Genomic DNA, 19230 nt, shown 5'->3' on the forward strand with positions numbered 1-19230 from the left:
CAGTCAGTGGAGGGCTAGGGACACTGAAGAAAGAATTTCAAAACAAAAGGGAAGGGTTGGAGGTCATGGGCAAGGAGTAATGAGTAACGTTTGCCTAAATCTACATCAGTAACGCTTACACAATTCTGTGCACAAGTTAGGAAGCCTTCACCTATCTTTATCAGTTGAAGCAATCAGATTCAACACTGGACCAAAAATGACAGAGAAAAAGCAAATTCAACATTTTGAGAACACCCAAACATATGGATGGACACACCCACAGACACACCCCAGGACATACAGACACACCTCTATATGCACACACATACTGAGGCCATTTTATATTCCCCTCGCCAACCTCGTTTCAGCAAGGGCAATGAAATAGTTTTGCCGGAAAACTTTAACTTAAAACCTCAAATGACCTCCAACATCACTGTAACATGGAGGTCCCCCAAGTGCATCTATGATCCAAGTTTGGTTGAAAAGGGAGAGACAGTTGCATAGTTATGTGTCATAATTCTTGCAGGTAAATTTGGCAGTTGACCTAAAATGACCTTTGACCTTACCATCTGACCTCCAACACCTCTGTAACATGAAAGTCTCCCAAGTGCATCTATGATCCAAGTTTGGTTGAAAAGGGAGCAATGGTTGCAAAGTTATTTGTCTTAGACTCTTGCAGCTAAGCTTTAATATATGACCTCAAATGACCTTTGACCTTAACATGTCACCCCTGATGGCAACATAATATGCAGGTCCCCCAAGTGCATCTACAACCCAAGTTTGGTTGAAAAATGAACGATGGTTGCAAATTTATCTATCATAGGGGAGTCTTGCAGGTAAACTTTAACATTGACCTGAAATAACCTCTGACCTTACCATGTGACCTCCTATGGCACCATAACATGAAGGTACCCCCAGTGCATCCATCACCCAAGTTTGATTGCCATTGTAGCAACATGTGTCGAGTTACGTGTGATAAGAGAGTCTTGCAAGTAAACTTTAACGTATGACCTCAAATGACCTTTGACCTTATCCTGTGACCTCCAACGGCACCATAACATGAAGGTACCCCCAGTGCATCTATGACCCAAGTTAGGTTGTAATCCAAGCAACTTATGTGAAGTTATTTGTCAAAAGAGAGTCTTGCAGGTAAACTTATCACATAGAAAAGTGACCTCAAATGACCTTTGACATCATCACATGACCTCCGACAACACCATAACATGAAGATACCCCTAGTGCTTCTATCACCCAAGTGTGGCTGCCATTGCTATAACAGTTGCCAAGTTATGCATCATAAGAGAGTCTTGCAAGTAAACTTTAACATTTGTGACGGACGACGGAGGGACGCCATTTGGGTCCCTTAGTCTCGCCTTCACCTCCGGTGGGCGAGACAAAAAGGAGAAAAACCAGGAAAACTGAAGAGGGAGAGAGATTGATAAAACAATGCGGAAAAAGTTCGGCATGTCACAAAACTTGGTACGTATTGTGTGAACGTTGATCTCTACCTCCTTCTTGCGTGACGCCCCAGCCGGAAACGATGCAGCGCGAATACGTCGACGTCTCCTCGTCCGACGTGGCCAGACACGCCGGCCGGACGTAGTCGTTGAACTCCACGTCCTCCAGGAGCTCGATGAGGGCGACATCCCCGTCGTAGGAGTTGTCGGGGTCGTAGTGCGGGTAGACGTGGATGTGGTGGGGCTGGACCTCCAGGTGGTAGTCGGAGTGAGTAGAGAGGTAGATGTCACCCAAGACCAGGTTGTCTATGTTATCTCTAGAATGATTGGTGGAGTAACAGATAGAGAGGATAAATGTGACCGTGCACCACAAAATGAACAAAAAGTCGCACCCCTTGATTTTAAGTGAGGACTCAAAAAAGGTGAAATGGGTCAACATAGTCGATATTAAGTTTTTCATATTTTCTGAAAAAGCTAACCTTCTTCTACATTATTCTTAAGTTTGGGATCATAAAATGAATGGAAAAGTGCATTTTCAGCAGTTTTTCTACAACCCCTTTTTGTAAAGTAGTAAGATCAGGTATGTCTTAGAAGCCCCTTTTTTCATTTCTTGATTATCCTTTGCATACTTATCACTTCCAAGTCTGATAACTTTTGCAGGGATAATGCTAGTGCTTTGAAAGTTGGCATTAATCATGGACAAAATGTGTTGAAAGAGCATGCTTAATTTCAACTTAATCTTATAATTCCTTCATTGCTGTTGCTCCAGTGGTTTACGTCCTGTTTTTGTCCTATTCATCGCACAGCTAGCACGGTTTGGTAAAGATTAAGCGCTTGAATAGACAGATAGACCCTGTACTTCAGAGCCTCTTTTCTTGGTTCACACTTTTCTAGAGTGTGTGCTTTCTTTCCAATATCTAGATAGGTTAGGAGAGTTCATTTCAATTGAGCTATGCACATCATTGTAAAGCTTAAGAGTCGACTCTTTCAAAATCTGCCCTTAACTAAAAAATCCATGTCTGGCGACTTTTGTTGGTTTTGTGATGCAGGGTCACAAATGGCTTCATACAACTATGGGCCATTCTCTCAGAGCTCTCTCTTCAGACTAGTGCAGAAAATATTATATTTTTCCTCGCATTTACCCAAAATTGATATACATCCTAGGTTTACAACTGCATGTCAGGTGAATAAGTGTGTGTGTGTATGTGTGTGTGTCTCACCTCTAATGTGGAACCTCACCATCAGCAATGTCAATGAACATTTGGTTTACATGGATATACTGGTATACATTGTCAGCAATGAAGAATGGGCCCCATGTTTTCAGAAGATATAATCAATTACAAATTTCTTTGCTACACAGGCTGGTATACACTTATCATATAGAAATCAACTACCATATATGTCAATTATAACTCTTCATAAAACAGGGCCCTTATCTGATTTCATTAGAAAGAGTCATGTCGTCATACAAGTCTTATTGACTTGCCTTTTGATTTTAAAACTTAAATCAGCTTAAACCGATAGATTCTTCTTAACTAATAGCTATGACTCTTCCTTTTGCACTATACACTATTCCTAAATGTATTGACCTTTTTTTTTTTTTTTTAAAGGACATGGTGTTTGGGAGCTGCAAACGGTCTTTCTTTTTGGAAACATTTTTTGAACACAATGAATTTAATTAATTAATACTTATTAATCAATAATGAGGAGATGATCATAACTCTAGGATATTTTGAAAAAATTCTGTTGACCACAACTCCCTCTCTTGTGTTGAAAGCTAGTCCAGAAGTCGGCCGGGTGGAAAATTTCTCGAGGATTGATTAAAGGTCCATGAGACTTACACACAGTGGGCTGCGGTCAGAACCCAGCGCTGGGCAATGAGAGTCCCTCCACAGAAGTGACCGCTGTAGTTGTCCTGAAGTGACACTGACCAGGGGAACTCCCCGAGCCGGGCATTGAACCCGCCTACGATGCGCGACATGATTTGGTCCGGTTCATATGCTGGCCGTGTCCCGCAGACCATGGTATCCAGTACATCTGCAGGCACACAGCAACAACAAAAAAAAAAAAAATCAAACAAGCTCAGGTGTCATAATTATGATAAAATGAATGATCTCAAAATTTCCAAAAGTTTTCCTTAGTCCCACATGTGTATTCAGTTGTGCAACCTCTTCTGAGTAAATCCTGTGAGATATTATCTACTGTACTACTGGATTATTCCTTTATGCGCTTACAGTTTCTGAGCTGTAGCTCTTGATTTTTTTTTTTTTTTAAATCACCATTCATATAATCCTTCTATTAAAACTTGATCTAATCGTGAGATAGTCAGGTGAGTATGATAGGCACAACATGCTTAGTCTGACAAAAGGCCACGATGACACAATAAGGGAGTTCCAGTTCTGAATTGCGCATGTGCAGAACAAAGGTCAAATGAGAATGTCTTTGCATTTGCCACTGACTTTAAAATGTAAAGAAGTCTCGAGCAACTATGAGAATCTGAATTATGTCAGTACAATGTATGTGTTTCAGACTAAATTAGAACGTACAGGTGTGAGTCATTCATCAACACTGTTTAGCAAAATCTCTCCTTGCATTTTCTCAACACTGATGATACAAGATGACATGCTTCAAGAAGGAATTCTTGATCACAACACATGTCCATGTTATTTCAAAGTCTGTGGTGAAGGGGTCAAATGAGACATGCACTAACCATGAACTCCCTTATAGGGATAAGGAAGAAGAGATAATTTCTTTTTATCCACGACTACTTTCCAGATATCTGTGGTAATTCTGCTAGATTTGCAAGATTCAGTTAATTTAACCCTATTTTCACTGGGGGGGGGTCAAATTGACTCCCCCCTCGACATTTCGCGCCACGATTCCGCAACGCGCAAAGATTTTGCCGCATCGTTTCATGACTTTTTTCATTGAAGTCTCGCGCATATTTTGAGACCAGATTTGCGACGTCCGGGTACACCATTCTGAAGTTACGCAATGTTTTGCATATGCATGCCAACCCAAAAACAGCTCAAATTCATGATTTTGTGTGCAAATCCAACGCAAATTGTGTGTTTTTTTTGTTTAATTGATATAAATTAGATTATTTCAACTTTTAAACAGTGAAATTAATCAATTTTAGTGTAGATAAGCTTGAAAGAGTGCCTGCAACAAATTTTGGCAAACAAAAATAGAAAACAAAAGATCGAAAAACAATAGAATACATAAGAAATTAACAAAACAATAAAAACAAAAGAAACTGATTTTGATTGCGCTATTTTTTTACAAGAAAACTGTTTGACGTGTCTTGAGGAACTGTGACACAAAAATTTAGCAATCCTTCAGTCTTTTTGATGGAGTTATAGGTGAAAATATGATTTCATGCGTAAATTTGCATAATTAATTCATTAAAAATAGAAAGTCAATATTTTTCCATTGTATGACCATATAATCTTGTAGTTGACATCCGGCTCTACCTTTAGGCAAAATTTCGCGGCGATTGCACGATCGGCGGTCGAGATCTGAAGGGGGGGGGGAGGGGTCAAATTGACCCCCAGTAAAAACTTGGTCTCAAATAGCCCAGTTAAAATAGGGTTAAACTTGACAGCAGTTTATAGGATAATTTCAGTGATGCATTCTTACAGCTTAGTGGATGACTGAAGAACCAATAAAGGTTGTGTCTATCCGGTATGTGTGCTGTAATTGTAACTTGTAATTGTGTGATATTTATTTACTATTTATATTTATCAAAGCACTCAGAGAGTGCAAACCTCTGCCAAGCAGCTCACTTCCACCTATACACCTCGCTGAAAATCGTCAAATTTCCTACACGATAAAGAAGCCTTCAACTGTTTACTTCATCAGCTTCCTGCATGCTGCATGGCGCCTTGAGCAGCTACTGTATACGGCATATATTTAGCGAGTCTAAATTTTTGCGAATTGGGACTTTCCAATGATTTTGCAAGTGGTTAAATTCGCAATCGTGGAGTCCTATACTGAGCACAGAAATGTAAACGTGTGCGTCACATTCATATCTGGATTAGAGTCATTATTTTCGTGGGTCTTTACTTTCGCAAATAGCATCTGACTTGCAAAATTTGAGAAAATAAAAACCTCGTGAAATATTCAGCATATACAGTATCTCAAAATAAGCAGAGACCTGAACCCCTGGCATCCAAAAGAGGAAAGATCATGGCTGCAATTAGCATTATCATGATGTTTCTCTTTAACAGAAAAATCACAAAAAATATAACACATCACTATAAAGACAATTTACCCACCTCCCTCCCCACCGGTGCAGAAGTCGCCCTGCTTCCCGCGGTCGTCGTAGAGCTTGTGGCAGTCGATCGGCCACGTCTCGTTGTCGAACGTCAGGGCGTACTCGATGGCGCAGGCCTCGGCGATCTCCAGACACTGCGAGGCGCAGGGCCGTCGGGTGGGGCCGTGATGCGGGCACTCCGGGTACAGCACCATGCAGGCGTAGTCCAGGAGGTCCTCGTGGCAGCTAGCAATGGTCACAGCCTACCAAGGAGCAAATTGAACTTGAAGATGATTGCACTGAAAGACCATCTCGGGTGCGATGAATCATACTCCATGCTCAATACCCATAGAAATTTAATTTCACACAGATTATCAGAAATGTTTGACTGTAATCTGAAAGAACTTTTAGTATCATCAGAAGAAACTTATCATAACCATAAATTGAAATTTCATGGAAAGATACGAAAAGATGCGCTAGAAGAAAATGTTTTAGTAGTAAAGAAGTGCTAGATGCTATCGTAGCTAAACAGCCCATTTATGACCACATACACCTACTAGGCTCAAAGATATGACCATGGCTATCTAGAACCACTCTGCACTTTTTTATTCTTTTCCCAGCATCTACTACCAGCAATGTAATTTTCTTTCTCTTTTTTTTTTCTCTTCTCACCAAAGTGACCTTTGAAATTCTCACTGCCTTGGCTAACCCACCTTCTCCAAGAAGCTTGTCGCTGCATCCTCCCTGCTCTCAGCAAAGCGGTGGGGGAAGTAGGTGGTGTTGTAGGGCAGGAAGACCTGGCAGTACGGCATTGGTACAGGCTCACAGGGGGCTGAGTGAACCAAAACAATGGACATCAAAACAAATTAACAGATACACACACACACACAAACAAACAAACAAATGTTACAACAGTATTTCTCTTCTTTATATTTATTTATTTATTATTATTTTTTTTTTTTTGCTCATTTTGATAAGCACAACACAGTTTCGTCTTTTCCCAGGATGGATGCTCTTACAACTCCAGCTATTCAGTATACATAATATTGTATAGAATTACATGAGTTGCCCTGCAAATGATGTTTCACCACGCAGAAATACATATCTCATGCTCACTATGAAATAACTTTGGTATTGTTGAATCAGTTTAGCTGATGTCTTATTTCTTTTTGTTTTAATCTTTTAGTTTTTTTACCCACACAAAGAATTTTCTTTTTGCTTTTGAAACATTAGAGTCTATCTAGCATGAGCAATAATGTGATGTCATAGACAATGAAAATAAACTGTAGAAATACAGAATGACAAATACACTGAATGCTGCCATAAAACACACAAGGATTGCTTTATCATATGTATTCACACACAAGGATTGCTTTATCATATGTATTCACACACAAAAAAGTATTAAAATGATACAGGAAACAGTTTGGACAGATAAAACACAGTTACATAGTATGGCTGTTGGTTCTAGAAGCACGCAAATCAATTATCTGGTGCAAGGTGTATGGATCTTTATCCCATTGAGGACAGTTTGATTTTACTAAAACATGTATTTCCCATAGATGCTTGCCTGAGTATACTCGGGACTTGTCCTCAACAACTTAAATGCTACATTCCTGAGTCATCACAGATAAAAGTACAAAAGATATGAAACTCACGGCAGTACTCCTCGTCTGAAAAGTCATAGCAGTCATTGAAACCATCACAACGAACATCGGCAGGCTTGCACAGACCGTTGCTGCACTTGAATTCACCTTCCTCACATTCTGGAAAGTTGGGGGTAGAGGGTTTTGAAATGCAGATAGTTACAAGTTTAGGGAGATTCACAAATGGTTTGCACAACTTGTATACAACAAAAACTTTTACAGGGAGGCATTTAAATTGAAACAGGTTGTAAATTCTATGAGATTATGATACAATACTTCCAAATTGGGATCTACAGTTGTAGTCACAGTTCTATACAATGTACTTCACTGCTTTAAAAACCTTATGACAAAGTGTTTATGAAGGTCAACACATTTGAATCCACCAAAATTTTTCAGGTCTCAATTTTAATACTTTGATATCAAGGGATCTATCATGATATGTTCTTCCTTTTATAGAGAATGTGATACCACTGCTCTAATTGCTTCCCTAACAAAAAAGTCCTGTGGTATTCCCTGTGGTGCTTGTCAGTACCACACAATGTACCTGTACCACAGGCTTGTGTAGTACACGGCTGTGGTATCTGTGTGGTAATGCAGTGTGCCCTGTGGCATCAGATGTTACCACACAAAGTACCATAAGAATATCTGATACTACAGGACTTAATGGGCTATGTCCCACAGGCTCATGTAATTGTTTTTGATTTCAACAAAGTAAAATTCACCTGCAAAGCCAAACATTTCAAAAGTGATGCTGAATCCGGTATACTGCACTATGTAGTCCGATGTGAACGTCATCCACATGGCGTTGTCGGTAGAGAAGACCGGCGTTGAGGACTGATCGCCAGTGAGCCGGGCCACCAACTCTTCCCCCGGGACGTCTCCATTGCCAAAGTAGACAAAGTCGTAGTTCGGTTCGATGTCGAGCACCTCGATGTGGGCGACGATGACGCTGTCGTCGGGGGAGCGGATGGTGTACTCACAGTGGAGGTCGGCCGGGTACTCCTCGGGGAAGTTTGGCGACGTGATCGTGACCGTCTTCCCCGGGAGGAGGGTGTATTCGGTGTCACCACACACGGGGTCGAAGCCTAGAGTGGAAAACACGGAGTGGAAGGCAATCATGACTAACAACATTGCTTGTAAAATGTATGGTGAAGATCTGTAAAGTATGTAATATAGAAAAGGCCACTGCTGACACAGATTTCAATTTCAGTTCGGTTCAGATCAGTTCAGTTCAGTTTCATTTCTTTTCCATCCAACATCCAACAAAAAGTACAAAAATACAAGAAGATAGACAATACAAAATACAGAAATACAAATACACAATATATAACAAGGTACACCATATCAGGACAATTAGTAGTCCCAGTTGAATATCTGTTTGTGGTAGGGTTAGAGTAAAGATTAGGGTTAGGTTTAGGGTTAAAGTTTAGGTTAGGGTTAGGATTAGGGTTACAATCAGGGGAAGGATTGGGGTAATTGTCAAGAAGGTGATTGCCCTAGAGTCCCAATATACACATAATCAGACACAAGAGGTCTTGCAAACAAACAAACAAACAAACAAAAAACAAACAAACATGACAATGATCAAATTCTGAGTTAAAATGGTATGAATCAAACATAAAGCTTAAAAGCTGCAGTGAGAAGTACAACATACGTACCATCGTAGTCTCCGGCCGAAACCTCGATGTAGAATCCCGGATACTGGATGCTGTAGTCCGAGTAGAACTGGAAGATGAGGATGCTGTAGTCGGAGATGAGATGCTCCTCCCCGAGTGTACCGGTGTACGATGTCACGTACTCGTGGGTGGAGTTCAGGTCGGACGCTTGGAAGACGTACAGGAAGTCGTACTCTTCTTCGAGGGAGAAGTAGTGGAAGTTGGCCCAGATCTGTCAACGAGGGTGGCAATTAACAAAAAACAGAGCATTTGTTGTTGTTGTTGTTGATTTTATTTGATTTCTGCATTCCTTTTTCATACAAGAGTATAAAATGATCAGCCGATTGAACGGTTATTGAGTCATATTTGAACAGTAAACTACATATAAACAAGTTTTAACTCAATGGTTGAAATAAGTATACATCATTCTTTTTCTTAATACATGTAGTACAAAATGACTGTGAGTAGGTGTCTTTTACACTTATAATGAAACTATTATTTCACAGACTTGTTGTTCAAAAGACAAAATAAACAAATCTATTAAGTGTAATAGAAATGCAGGAGACCATTTATCATCAGCATAAGCTTAACCAAGATAGGATGTAACTAACATAACATAATAACATAATTATGGCTTTAACAAACAGAATGTTTTCCAAAAGCCCTCACGCATTATTGAGGTCTCAGAATATCACAGCACACAGGAGGTTTTACACTGAGGCACACATAGAGTTAACACTCAATTCGATACTCTTCTAGAGGACAGGATGTGTGAATTGTATGATGAATTCGTATGGTGAACTGTATCATCCACCATCAATTGAGAATAGAAAAAATGCAACAATCGCCACTGAAGATTCCCAAAACAAATCCTTTGACGAGGAACAATTAACCCTAACTTACCTGGGGGGCATAATGCCCCCCCCCCCCCTCGATGAATTCCGCGACCATTCTGGCGCGCAAAATTTTTTGACCGCACCGTTCGCTGACTTTTTAATTTCAAGTCTCGCGCAACTTTTGAGACCAAATTTGTCGCGCCCGGGCATACCGTTAAGAAGCCACGCCCCTTCAAAAAACTTTGTCAACCCCAAAATTGCGTGATTTTGTGTACAAAGTCAATACAAATTGTGTTTTTTCAATTACTTCATATAAAGATTCATATTCTTAATTTCAATGGCTGAAATCAATTCATTTTAGTACACATGTATTTATGCTTCAAAAAATGTGTGTGACAAATTCTGCTGAAAAAACAACAAAAACAAAAGTTCAAAAAAACAAAGAAATACATAAAGAATTGATAAAACAATAAAAAACATAAGAAATTAATTTTGATACTGAAATTTTTTTACGCACAAATGTTTTCACATATATTTGCATAATTAATTGATTTAAAATAGAAAATGCAATTTTTTTGACAATTTAACTTAACAGTCTTGTAGATTACAATTGTACATCCGGCTTTATGTTAATGCAAAATTTTGCAGCGATCGCGCTATCAACGGCTGAGATCTGAAGGGGGGCCATAATGCCCCCCCCCCCCCCCCAGGAATTCAAGCTCGCTAAATTATAGCCCAGGTAAGTTAGGGTTAAAATCCAACACAAGCTGGAACTGAAACATCTCTTCAAAAAAAGAGTTCTCTATCAAAAGGGCATCTAGGTATGCAGCATACTCATCACATAGAACTGTCTGAAAAAATAACTTTTATTGATGAAAGCACTTGATACTGGGTCTTTGTCCTATAAAGAACTGTAACTGTAAAATTTAAACAGAAAAGGAATGTGGGCAACAAGTCAATGACATATGAACCTTTACACACTGTATGAACTCAGCTAGACTAATCTTTTATGGCAACAAATGTGACCTGCGACAACGGTTTCAGGCAAAAGTCGCAAGAGCAAATTCCCTCCTAGGCGGGGTACAAAGATTTTGACCATTATTTTTGTCGATTTAGGTTTTTTGCAGAAATCGAATCTTTGATATGTTTTCTACATCTACACTACATTTCATAGCATAAGACTAAGTTTTTCCTATTGAAAATGGAATTTTAAGCACCCTATGTTAGATCGCACTCGTCAGTTTCGAGCTTTCTTCGAACGCCGCGCCAATATCCCAAGCGTTGCTACGGCGCAGGGTCTCGCATGCGATTGGCTGGTGCGTCGCATACATTTACATAATTCGGCTTTTGCAGACACCAGTTGCAGCGTTTGGGGAATGCTTTGTCCACGTGTGCACGATTACATGCTCCATTGTTCTTGCTATAGTGGTTTATATACGCTCGCTCTGTAGTGCGTGCTCTTCGTTTGGCGTTCTATCCAAACTATTCTACCGCAATGTTCGACAACGGAAGTGAAACAAAAATCATGTCGCATGACATAACCGTGTGAAAAAAAAACTAGATATTCTCAAATTTGTCTACTTGTACATGTAGTAAAAATTATGACAGCAGACTGACTCAATGGAAGGGAGATGAGAGGAAAGGAGCGGTCACATGCGACTAATTATATTCAAATACTACACGTCAAGATCGCACCAAACTAACGAGTCGTGTTTGTTTGTTTCTTTGTTTTAACTTGATTAGCACCACCGAACAAAGCAACATATGCCTGTCTTGTAAAAGCAAAACAAACAGGAAGCGTGACCCTTGCCAGCACTGCATGGCAATTTTCTGCCTTCAAAAGGGTCGCCAAAGATATAGACAAATCAACAACAATGAAAACGCGATTTGTAAATGTGTGGATTCGCCACCGCTCCTGTTACATGCACACGGTCATGGTGTGTGGATGCCATTGCTTAATGCGTGCACCAATCAATGTACACCACACAGCTGTACGTGCAATTATCGTATTCGCCATCTTGAAAGACGTACTGGTAAACAAACCCGAGCGAAACGCATTGTTTTTCGGCTCCATACGCTGAGCTCCGAGGAAGGTGCCCGGGAAATTTGACTCTCTCAGTGAGCCAATTAGAAGGCGATGTGGTTGCTAGAGGCGGAGCTTAACATCGATTGGCACCATCGTACGGATGGGTGATTCTCCCTTCGCATCGCCACTCCGACATTGTGTTGAGAAAGAGGTGAATCTTCAAAACCTGTTTTCTCGCAATTTTGTCAGGCTAACATCTTAAAAAGTGCATTTTATTTCTCTTTCTATGCCCACTTATGGTGCCGGAGAATACAAGTGTTTTATATCAATGCAAAGCTTAGGAAATGGGCAATGTGATTCAGTGAAAAAACAAATTTTCAAAATTTCTGACTTTTGCCTGAAACCATTGTCGCCGGTCACAAATACTTTCACCCCAGAATCCCATCGTGTGATTAGCGACAGTCTCTTCTGAAGTGAAATCATTTTCTCTGCAATTTTACCTTTCTTTTTTTTTTTAAATGCCTTTCATACAATAAAACTTTTTGTTAACATGAGATCTTGCCAAATATGTTTTCCTGACACTCCACTGTAGGCCTATGGCAACAATGGCTCGTGAGCTCCAAATACTTCAAGGTAGCTGGCTGTTATAGAGACTTAATGGGTGCACTGAAGTGAAGACAATCACTGCATGGGAAATGTTGTGGTATCGAAAGGCACTGATGCTTTAACAGAAGACATATGGATTATCACTTAATCCTTGCATCAGGAAGCAATGCAAGGCAAACTGTAAAGCTACAAAGAAGCTTTCAGAGTGGGCATTCTACAATATTCAGGGACATGGACCACTGAGTTGGCTAGGATGCTGTTACTTTTAATACATTCCGATTATGATCTACCTCCCATTCTTGGTAGGAATTGGAGACCTGAGCTTAATCATCACTACAAAACAATTCTTTTTACTATCAATAAAGCAAAAATGATGTCATGCTTTTATGAAATTTGACTGAAACAATAATTTACATTGAAATTGCACATGAATTCCTATTTTATAACAATTTTTGGTCTGCCGTGCATGTTCATATTTATGTGTAACTTTGGAACTGCATGCCCGAGGGTCGCAAATTTGGTGTCAAAAGATGCAGGAGACAAAAGAAAAATGACATGAAACATTATAGAGATTTAAGAAAATTCCTGTTTTTGTTGTTGAAAAGTGCACATTCCCTTGGCTTGTTCCTGACATGTGGTAAGAGTAACATTACAAAGTATTCCCCCTGCTTTCTGAAAGAATCTAGTCAGATGCTCATTTATTATGTAAGGAAGTTAAAGTATGTCGAATATTCTTTATATTTTTTTATATTATCGTTATATGCACGTGACATCACAAACTGCAGTAGTCTTCTCATCCAGCAGTGACTGCACAGAAACTTTATGGATTGTCCAATTTTCCTCAAACTTTCACTGATGTGTTATACTAAGGTTGCCGCATTGACTCAATCCAAGTGTACATGAATGTAAATTTGTCCTTTACGAGTCCAGGGGGCATTTTATGAAGCTTTTGTCCAACAAAGTTTTCAAACAAATTTACTCTCAGCCAATCAGATACAAGGATTTCAGTAGCTTGTAACAGTTTGTCAGAAAATATCCAACCAAACTGCTTCATGAAATGCCCCCAGGGCTTAAGACAGTGGTGTGTTCTCACCTGTAAGCCCTCTGGAGCTACCACAATCCAAGTCTGTGTGTAGTTGTTTGGGTAGCCGTTTTGGAAACTCGGTGTAAAGATGTACGCTGTTTCACCACTATGCAGGAAAATGAAGTCTCCATAGTCTAAACACAAACACACATAGACACAGAAACACACACAAGATATAAAATGTACATGTAGCTTGAGGTCAACAACAAGGCAAGTGCCATAATGTGTCTCGCCCATTTGCGTACAAAAAACTGTACGCGAATGGGATTTAACAGATAAAATAAAGAGATATAACAGATAGAAAAAAGAGATATAACAGATAAAAAGAGATACAAAAGGGTAAAAATCAATGGCAAAAAAGAAACATGCCATAAAAACTTAACATTGGGCCCTTAAAGTTTGTTGACCCCTGCCCGTAACCTTTGACCTTGTGGTGACCATCCCCTCACCAAGGGACATCTACCATCCAAGTTTGGTCACAAACGCACCTATGGATCAAAAGTTATGACCCATAATAGAAACGCGCCATAAAAACTTAACATTGGGCTCTAAAAGTTCGTTGACCCATGCTTGTGACCATTGACCTTGTGGTGACCATCCACTCCCCATGGGACATTTACTACCCAAGTTTAGTCACAAATGGAGTTATGGATCAAAAGTTATGACCCATAATAGAAACGCGCCATAAAAACTTAACATTGGGCTCTAAAAGTTTGTTGACCCCTGCTTGTGACCTTTGACCTTGTGGTGATCATACACTCCCCAAAGGACATCTACCATCCAAGTTTAGTCACAAACGGAACTATGGATCAAAAGTTATGACCCATAATAGAAACGCGCCATGAAAACTTAACATTGGGCTCTAAAAGTTCATTGACCCCTGCCTGTGAGCTTTGACCTTGAGGTGACCTTCATATGCGGTAAAATGTGAAACTTTGTATGACCCCTCTTCCCTCGAAGTTTGATTGCAATTGAAGCCCAGAGTAAAGAGTTATTGAAGTTTTTGTAGCTTTACAGACAGACGACGGAGGGACGGACGACGGACGGACAGACGCCGCAGGTGATCCCTTAGTCTCCCCTCACCTCCGGTGGGCTCGACAAAAACAAGTATTGTACACTCACACAGATGCCAGTATCTGGAGCCACAATACTGTATAGCTATCGAGGAGATCGAGTGAAAGAGAGGCTTCTTACAGTGCACTCCCATCACAACAAACACAAAGTAAAAATTCAGGTCCTAAAATCATCATCTACATTGTAGATAGCCGTTTGGTTATTATGAAATTTTGATATAACAAAAGAAAACTACAGACACTGAGGACTTTGTTATGATGGAAGTCACCTACGCCGATATGGTTTTAATGAAAGAGTACTGTAGCTTGTTTCATCCAGTTTTCAGATATATATCAGTGGCGTATCCAGAGGCGTGCACACTCAGTGCGCGCCGCCTCTTTGTTTTTTGTTAATAACAAATAAAATTAAATGAAAAAAATGGGGGTGTATGCGCCCTCCCCAACTCATACTTTCAAAGTGGATTGTATATGTACATAAAGAGTCCGCCTTCTTGGTTGGTTGTGATAGGCATTCGGATGTGGTCTAACGACAATTTACAGTATGATTTCTGCACAGTGCAAGATAGTAAAGTTTCCTTCATCCCTGCAGGAGATCGATCTCACCTTCCTGAGGTTCCTCCACCGTCAAGATGGCGGTAAACCCGGAGTACGTGATGGAGTAGTCGCTGTAGAACGCCATCCATCCCTCATTGCCTGGTGACACGTGATCAGCCTGGGGCTCCAGACCAGTCAACTCGACGAGATTGCTCCCAAGCAGTGTGGGCTGAAGGCCCGTGCCGAGGTACAGGAAGTCGTAGCCGTACTCCAACTCGAAGTGCTGGAAGTGGACGCGGATGACGTAACCCTCGGGGGCCACGGCGGTCCACTCCCGGTAAACGTCATTTCCGTAGTTGGATCCGTTGCTAGGAAATGTGATAACATGCTCCTCTCCCACACTAAGGTAGATAGTTTCGTTGTGGCCTGCACATTCAGAATTAAAGAAACATGGAATGAGATGAATAATCATCAATTACCAATTCCAATTGAACAAGGGGCTCATGCAGACATGCTTGGCTTCTGTTAATTTTTCCCATAATTTTTGGTGGTAACAATAAAAAACTAACTACATTAAATAAATTGTCAACTTTATCGACATAAATAAACAGTGATTATTCAGTGCATTATGAGTAATAGCCAGCATAAAAATAATGGGCCATACATACTCCAGGGGACTAGAACCCATGATCTCCTGATTGCTACTAGTATTAAGAATGGCACGAGACTACCCAGCTTACACGTATGCTCGCCAGCTAGTGATGGTTCTGCTCCCTTACAGCAGCGGGTATCACATATCTAATCAAATGAATGAATACTCCCTGCTATTTGTACGAGGACCAGCACTGGCTGTTGGTAAGAAGCTTGGTAACATAGTGCTTTGCTTTTCAAAATTTTTCACCAAGAGACCCACTTTGGTTTCTACAAATTTTTTTGAGGTCCAATAAGATCAAGTATCTTATATTTTTCTATTCTATTTGAAAAGCGGGGATGTAGTGGATTTGACACCTGTTTAGCAATCAGGAGGAGATGGTTTTGAATTCCACTTGGATATGAATGGCTAATGATTTTTATCATGGCTGCTACTCAAAAACACTGAATAATAAGTGACCCTGCTTTAATAACAAAACCAACAAGAGGTTGGCATACATGGATTTTTAGTTAAAGGACAAGTTCACCTTCATTAACATAAGGATTGAGAGAATGCAGCAATATTAGTAGAACACATCAGTGAAAGTTTGAGGAAAATTGGACAATCGATGCAAAAGTTATGAATTTTTAAAACTTTTGTGTTGGAACCGCTGGATAAGGAGACTACTAAGATTGGTGATGTCATATGAGTACAACAGTATAAAGAAAATGTAAAGAAAATTCAACATATTTTCACTTTTTTTTCGCATAATAAAAGAGCACTTAACTTGCCTCTTTCTAAAGGCAATGGGAATAATATTAACCATAACATATGTCAGTAACGAGTCAAGGGAATGTGTACTTTTTTCAAAAGATGAAATTTTGTGAAATTCTCTTTATATTTTCCTTATATTGTTGTATGCATGTGACATCATACACTGTAGTAGTCTTCTCATCCAGCAGTGACTGCACAAAAACTTCAAAAATTCATAACTTTTTTTTTTTCCTCAAACTTTCAATGATGTGTTCTACTAATATTGCTACATTCTCTCAATCCTTATGTTAATTAAGGTGAACTTGTCCTTTAAGGCAGATTCGAAGAGAGCAGACTCTTAGATCAAAATTGTTGTATAACTCAATACAACTTGACCATTCTAAACTGTCTCCCAGTAAATGATAGAAAGCAAGTACACACATTGGAAAAGTGTTTACTGAGAAAAAGCGGCTTAGAAGCAGGTCTGTTCAAGCGCTTAATCTCACCAAGTCGTGTGCTGTGCAATGAATGGGACATAAGACAGGATGTAAAACTCTGTGATAATCACAATGGTGGGATTATCATTAGGCACATACTACTCATGACTGATAATAACTTTCAATACAGAAGTACCATCCTTTGAAAAGATATCAGAGTCTAAAAGAAAGAAAGAAAGAAAGAAGTCCTTTACAAACTGCTAATAAACACCATATCATATTCATTTATAACTCAAAACTTTAGAATTACATAGAAGAAAAATTCCTCTTCAGGAAAATATAAAAAACTGAAGATTAACCAGGTTCACCAATTTCACCTATTTTGAGTGCTCACGCAAAATTGGGGTGCATGACTTTTTGTTAGTTTTGTGATGCAGGGTCACATATGTTGTCTTTTACACCAATGATGTTTATGAAACAGTTGTAATAAAAACAGCTTGATGCAAGAATCATTCATGTGGAATTATGAGAGCTTCTGACAGAGGCTGCAGACAGTGTAGAATGGGTTACTACAACTACATGCAATATCACTTGTAGCCATACATAACTTGCCACTGCATAATGCTAACTGTCACTGCTCACCCATCTATTACATGGGTATTGTATTTTTTTTTCTTTATCACTGGAATTCCCATTTTGTCTCACCCAAGCCCTATTTCTGCAATGTATCACTTTCTCATACTGTCATACAATTGTATGCTATATACTTTGGGACCTTGCTCAACAAACTGTACTTAATTTAGGTCCCTCACAACATTCAATGTATAAACCTGCTGCAGATTTCTTAAATAAAGTGATTCACACACACCTTCCTACATGCACAGGGTAGCCTAAAAAAAAAATCACTGTCTTCACACAAATGTTTGCGGGAAGAGATTGGAATTGGAGTAAGAGTTGGAATTGGCATTGGAGTTGAAATTGAATTTGAATTTGGATGGACACTAAATTGAAACAGAAATTGAAACTAAAATTGAAATTAAAATGTAAAATTGAATTGAAATATTGAAATTGAAATTGAAATTGAAAATGGCCTCACCATACAGAAGATCCTGGACCATGTCACTGTGGCTAGCCACCTCAACGTAGGCTGCAATGCTGTAGTTACTCTCACAGCTCATTCTGTGGCGAGACAGACCCACTAGGTGCCAGTATCCCTCGAGGTCCTGACACATCAGGGGTGAGCCTGGGTCCTCCTGGGTTGGGAGAGACCACAACCATCACAATCAAAACAAGGGGATGCCCACCATCTACACTCTCAAAGTGGTCCCATATTGTGTGTGTGTGTGTGAGTAACCCATTACTGCATTTTGATCTCAATTTAACAAATGATACATACAGCTTTTCTATCTTGATTAACTTGCGCTTGGTTCTTGCATTACAATTCAGCATCACAAAAAATATAACTATAATACCACCTTCTGCCTCAAAACATATGTTCATGCCCGCAATTTGAAGAAAGTGAAAATGAGGAGAAAGGTAAAAGGGTTCAACAAAGGTACAAAATTTCACATATTAAAAACATCTGTTGTAAATCTTGCAAAGCAATGCGATGAAATACTCACAAAACGCAGTCATACATATCAAAATGGAGATTAACCTGCAGCCAAGACTGGCAGGTTTTCAGCATGTACAATGTAGTTGCACAGCACAGAAAATACAGAATTACACGCCAATGGGAAACAGAATATGACAGGCAATGACCTGATGCTTGGATTAACATCCTTTTAACGTTACATGGTAACGTTTACGTTTACAAGATAACAAGGTTCAATGTTATACAGTACATCATACCAAGCACCCAGCCTCCGTTTCCTCGCTAGCGGCACAGATCACATCTCCGTTCATTGAGTAGTGGCCCCAGGAGATGTCATAGCACAGCTCTGGGTCCAGAACATAGGAGGGATAGCTCAGGAGTGTGAAGTCTGGCTCTGGGAACTCATCTGGTTAAGGAGTAAACAATAGGAGATTATCAAGGTGGAGCATAATCAACCTTTTCAATCTCATAGTGCTGGAAATGTATCAAAAGATTGGGAAAAATCAAAAGCATTTGAGATATATGTAAGTGAACGTACATACACTGTACAGTCTGTAGCTCAATTTGATACCATGGTAATGAAATGCAATGCAAAGCTAGCAAAAGCACAATATACAACCTGTAGCACCATGAAAAATTGAAGAGTGAATGAATCCATGATTTA

At 39.7% G+C, this 19230-nt stretch overlaps 1 protein-coding gene across 1 annotated transcript in view; it reads right to left on the reverse strand.

Moving 5' to 3' along the window:
• LOC140239657 (uncharacterized) overlaps positions 1-19230 on the reverse strand; it is a 77137-nt gene that overhangs the window by 45151 nt on the left and 12756 nt on the right. Inside the window, 11 exon segments of the mRNA XM_072319487.1 lie at positions 1488-1753; positions 3278-3473; positions 5714-5954; positions 6405-6523; positions 7350-7457; positions 8060-8422; positions 8996-9224; positions 13554-13678; positions 15221-15577; positions 18069-18225; positions 18824-18972. Of these exon segments, the coding sequence (XP_072175588.1) occupies positions 1488-1753; positions 3278-3473; positions 5714-5954; positions 6405-6523; positions 7350-7457; positions 8060-8422; positions 8996-9224; positions 13554-13678; positions 15221-15577; positions 18069-18225; positions 18824-18972 (2310 nt within the window).

The sequence above is a fragment of the Diadema setosum genome, chromosome 16 (assembly GCF_964275005.1).
Source record: "Diadema setosum chromosome 16, eeDiaSeto1, whole genome shotgun sequence".
Lineage (NCBI taxonomy): Eukaryota > Metazoa > Echinodermata > Echinoidea > Diadematoida > Diadematidae > Diadema > Diadema setosum.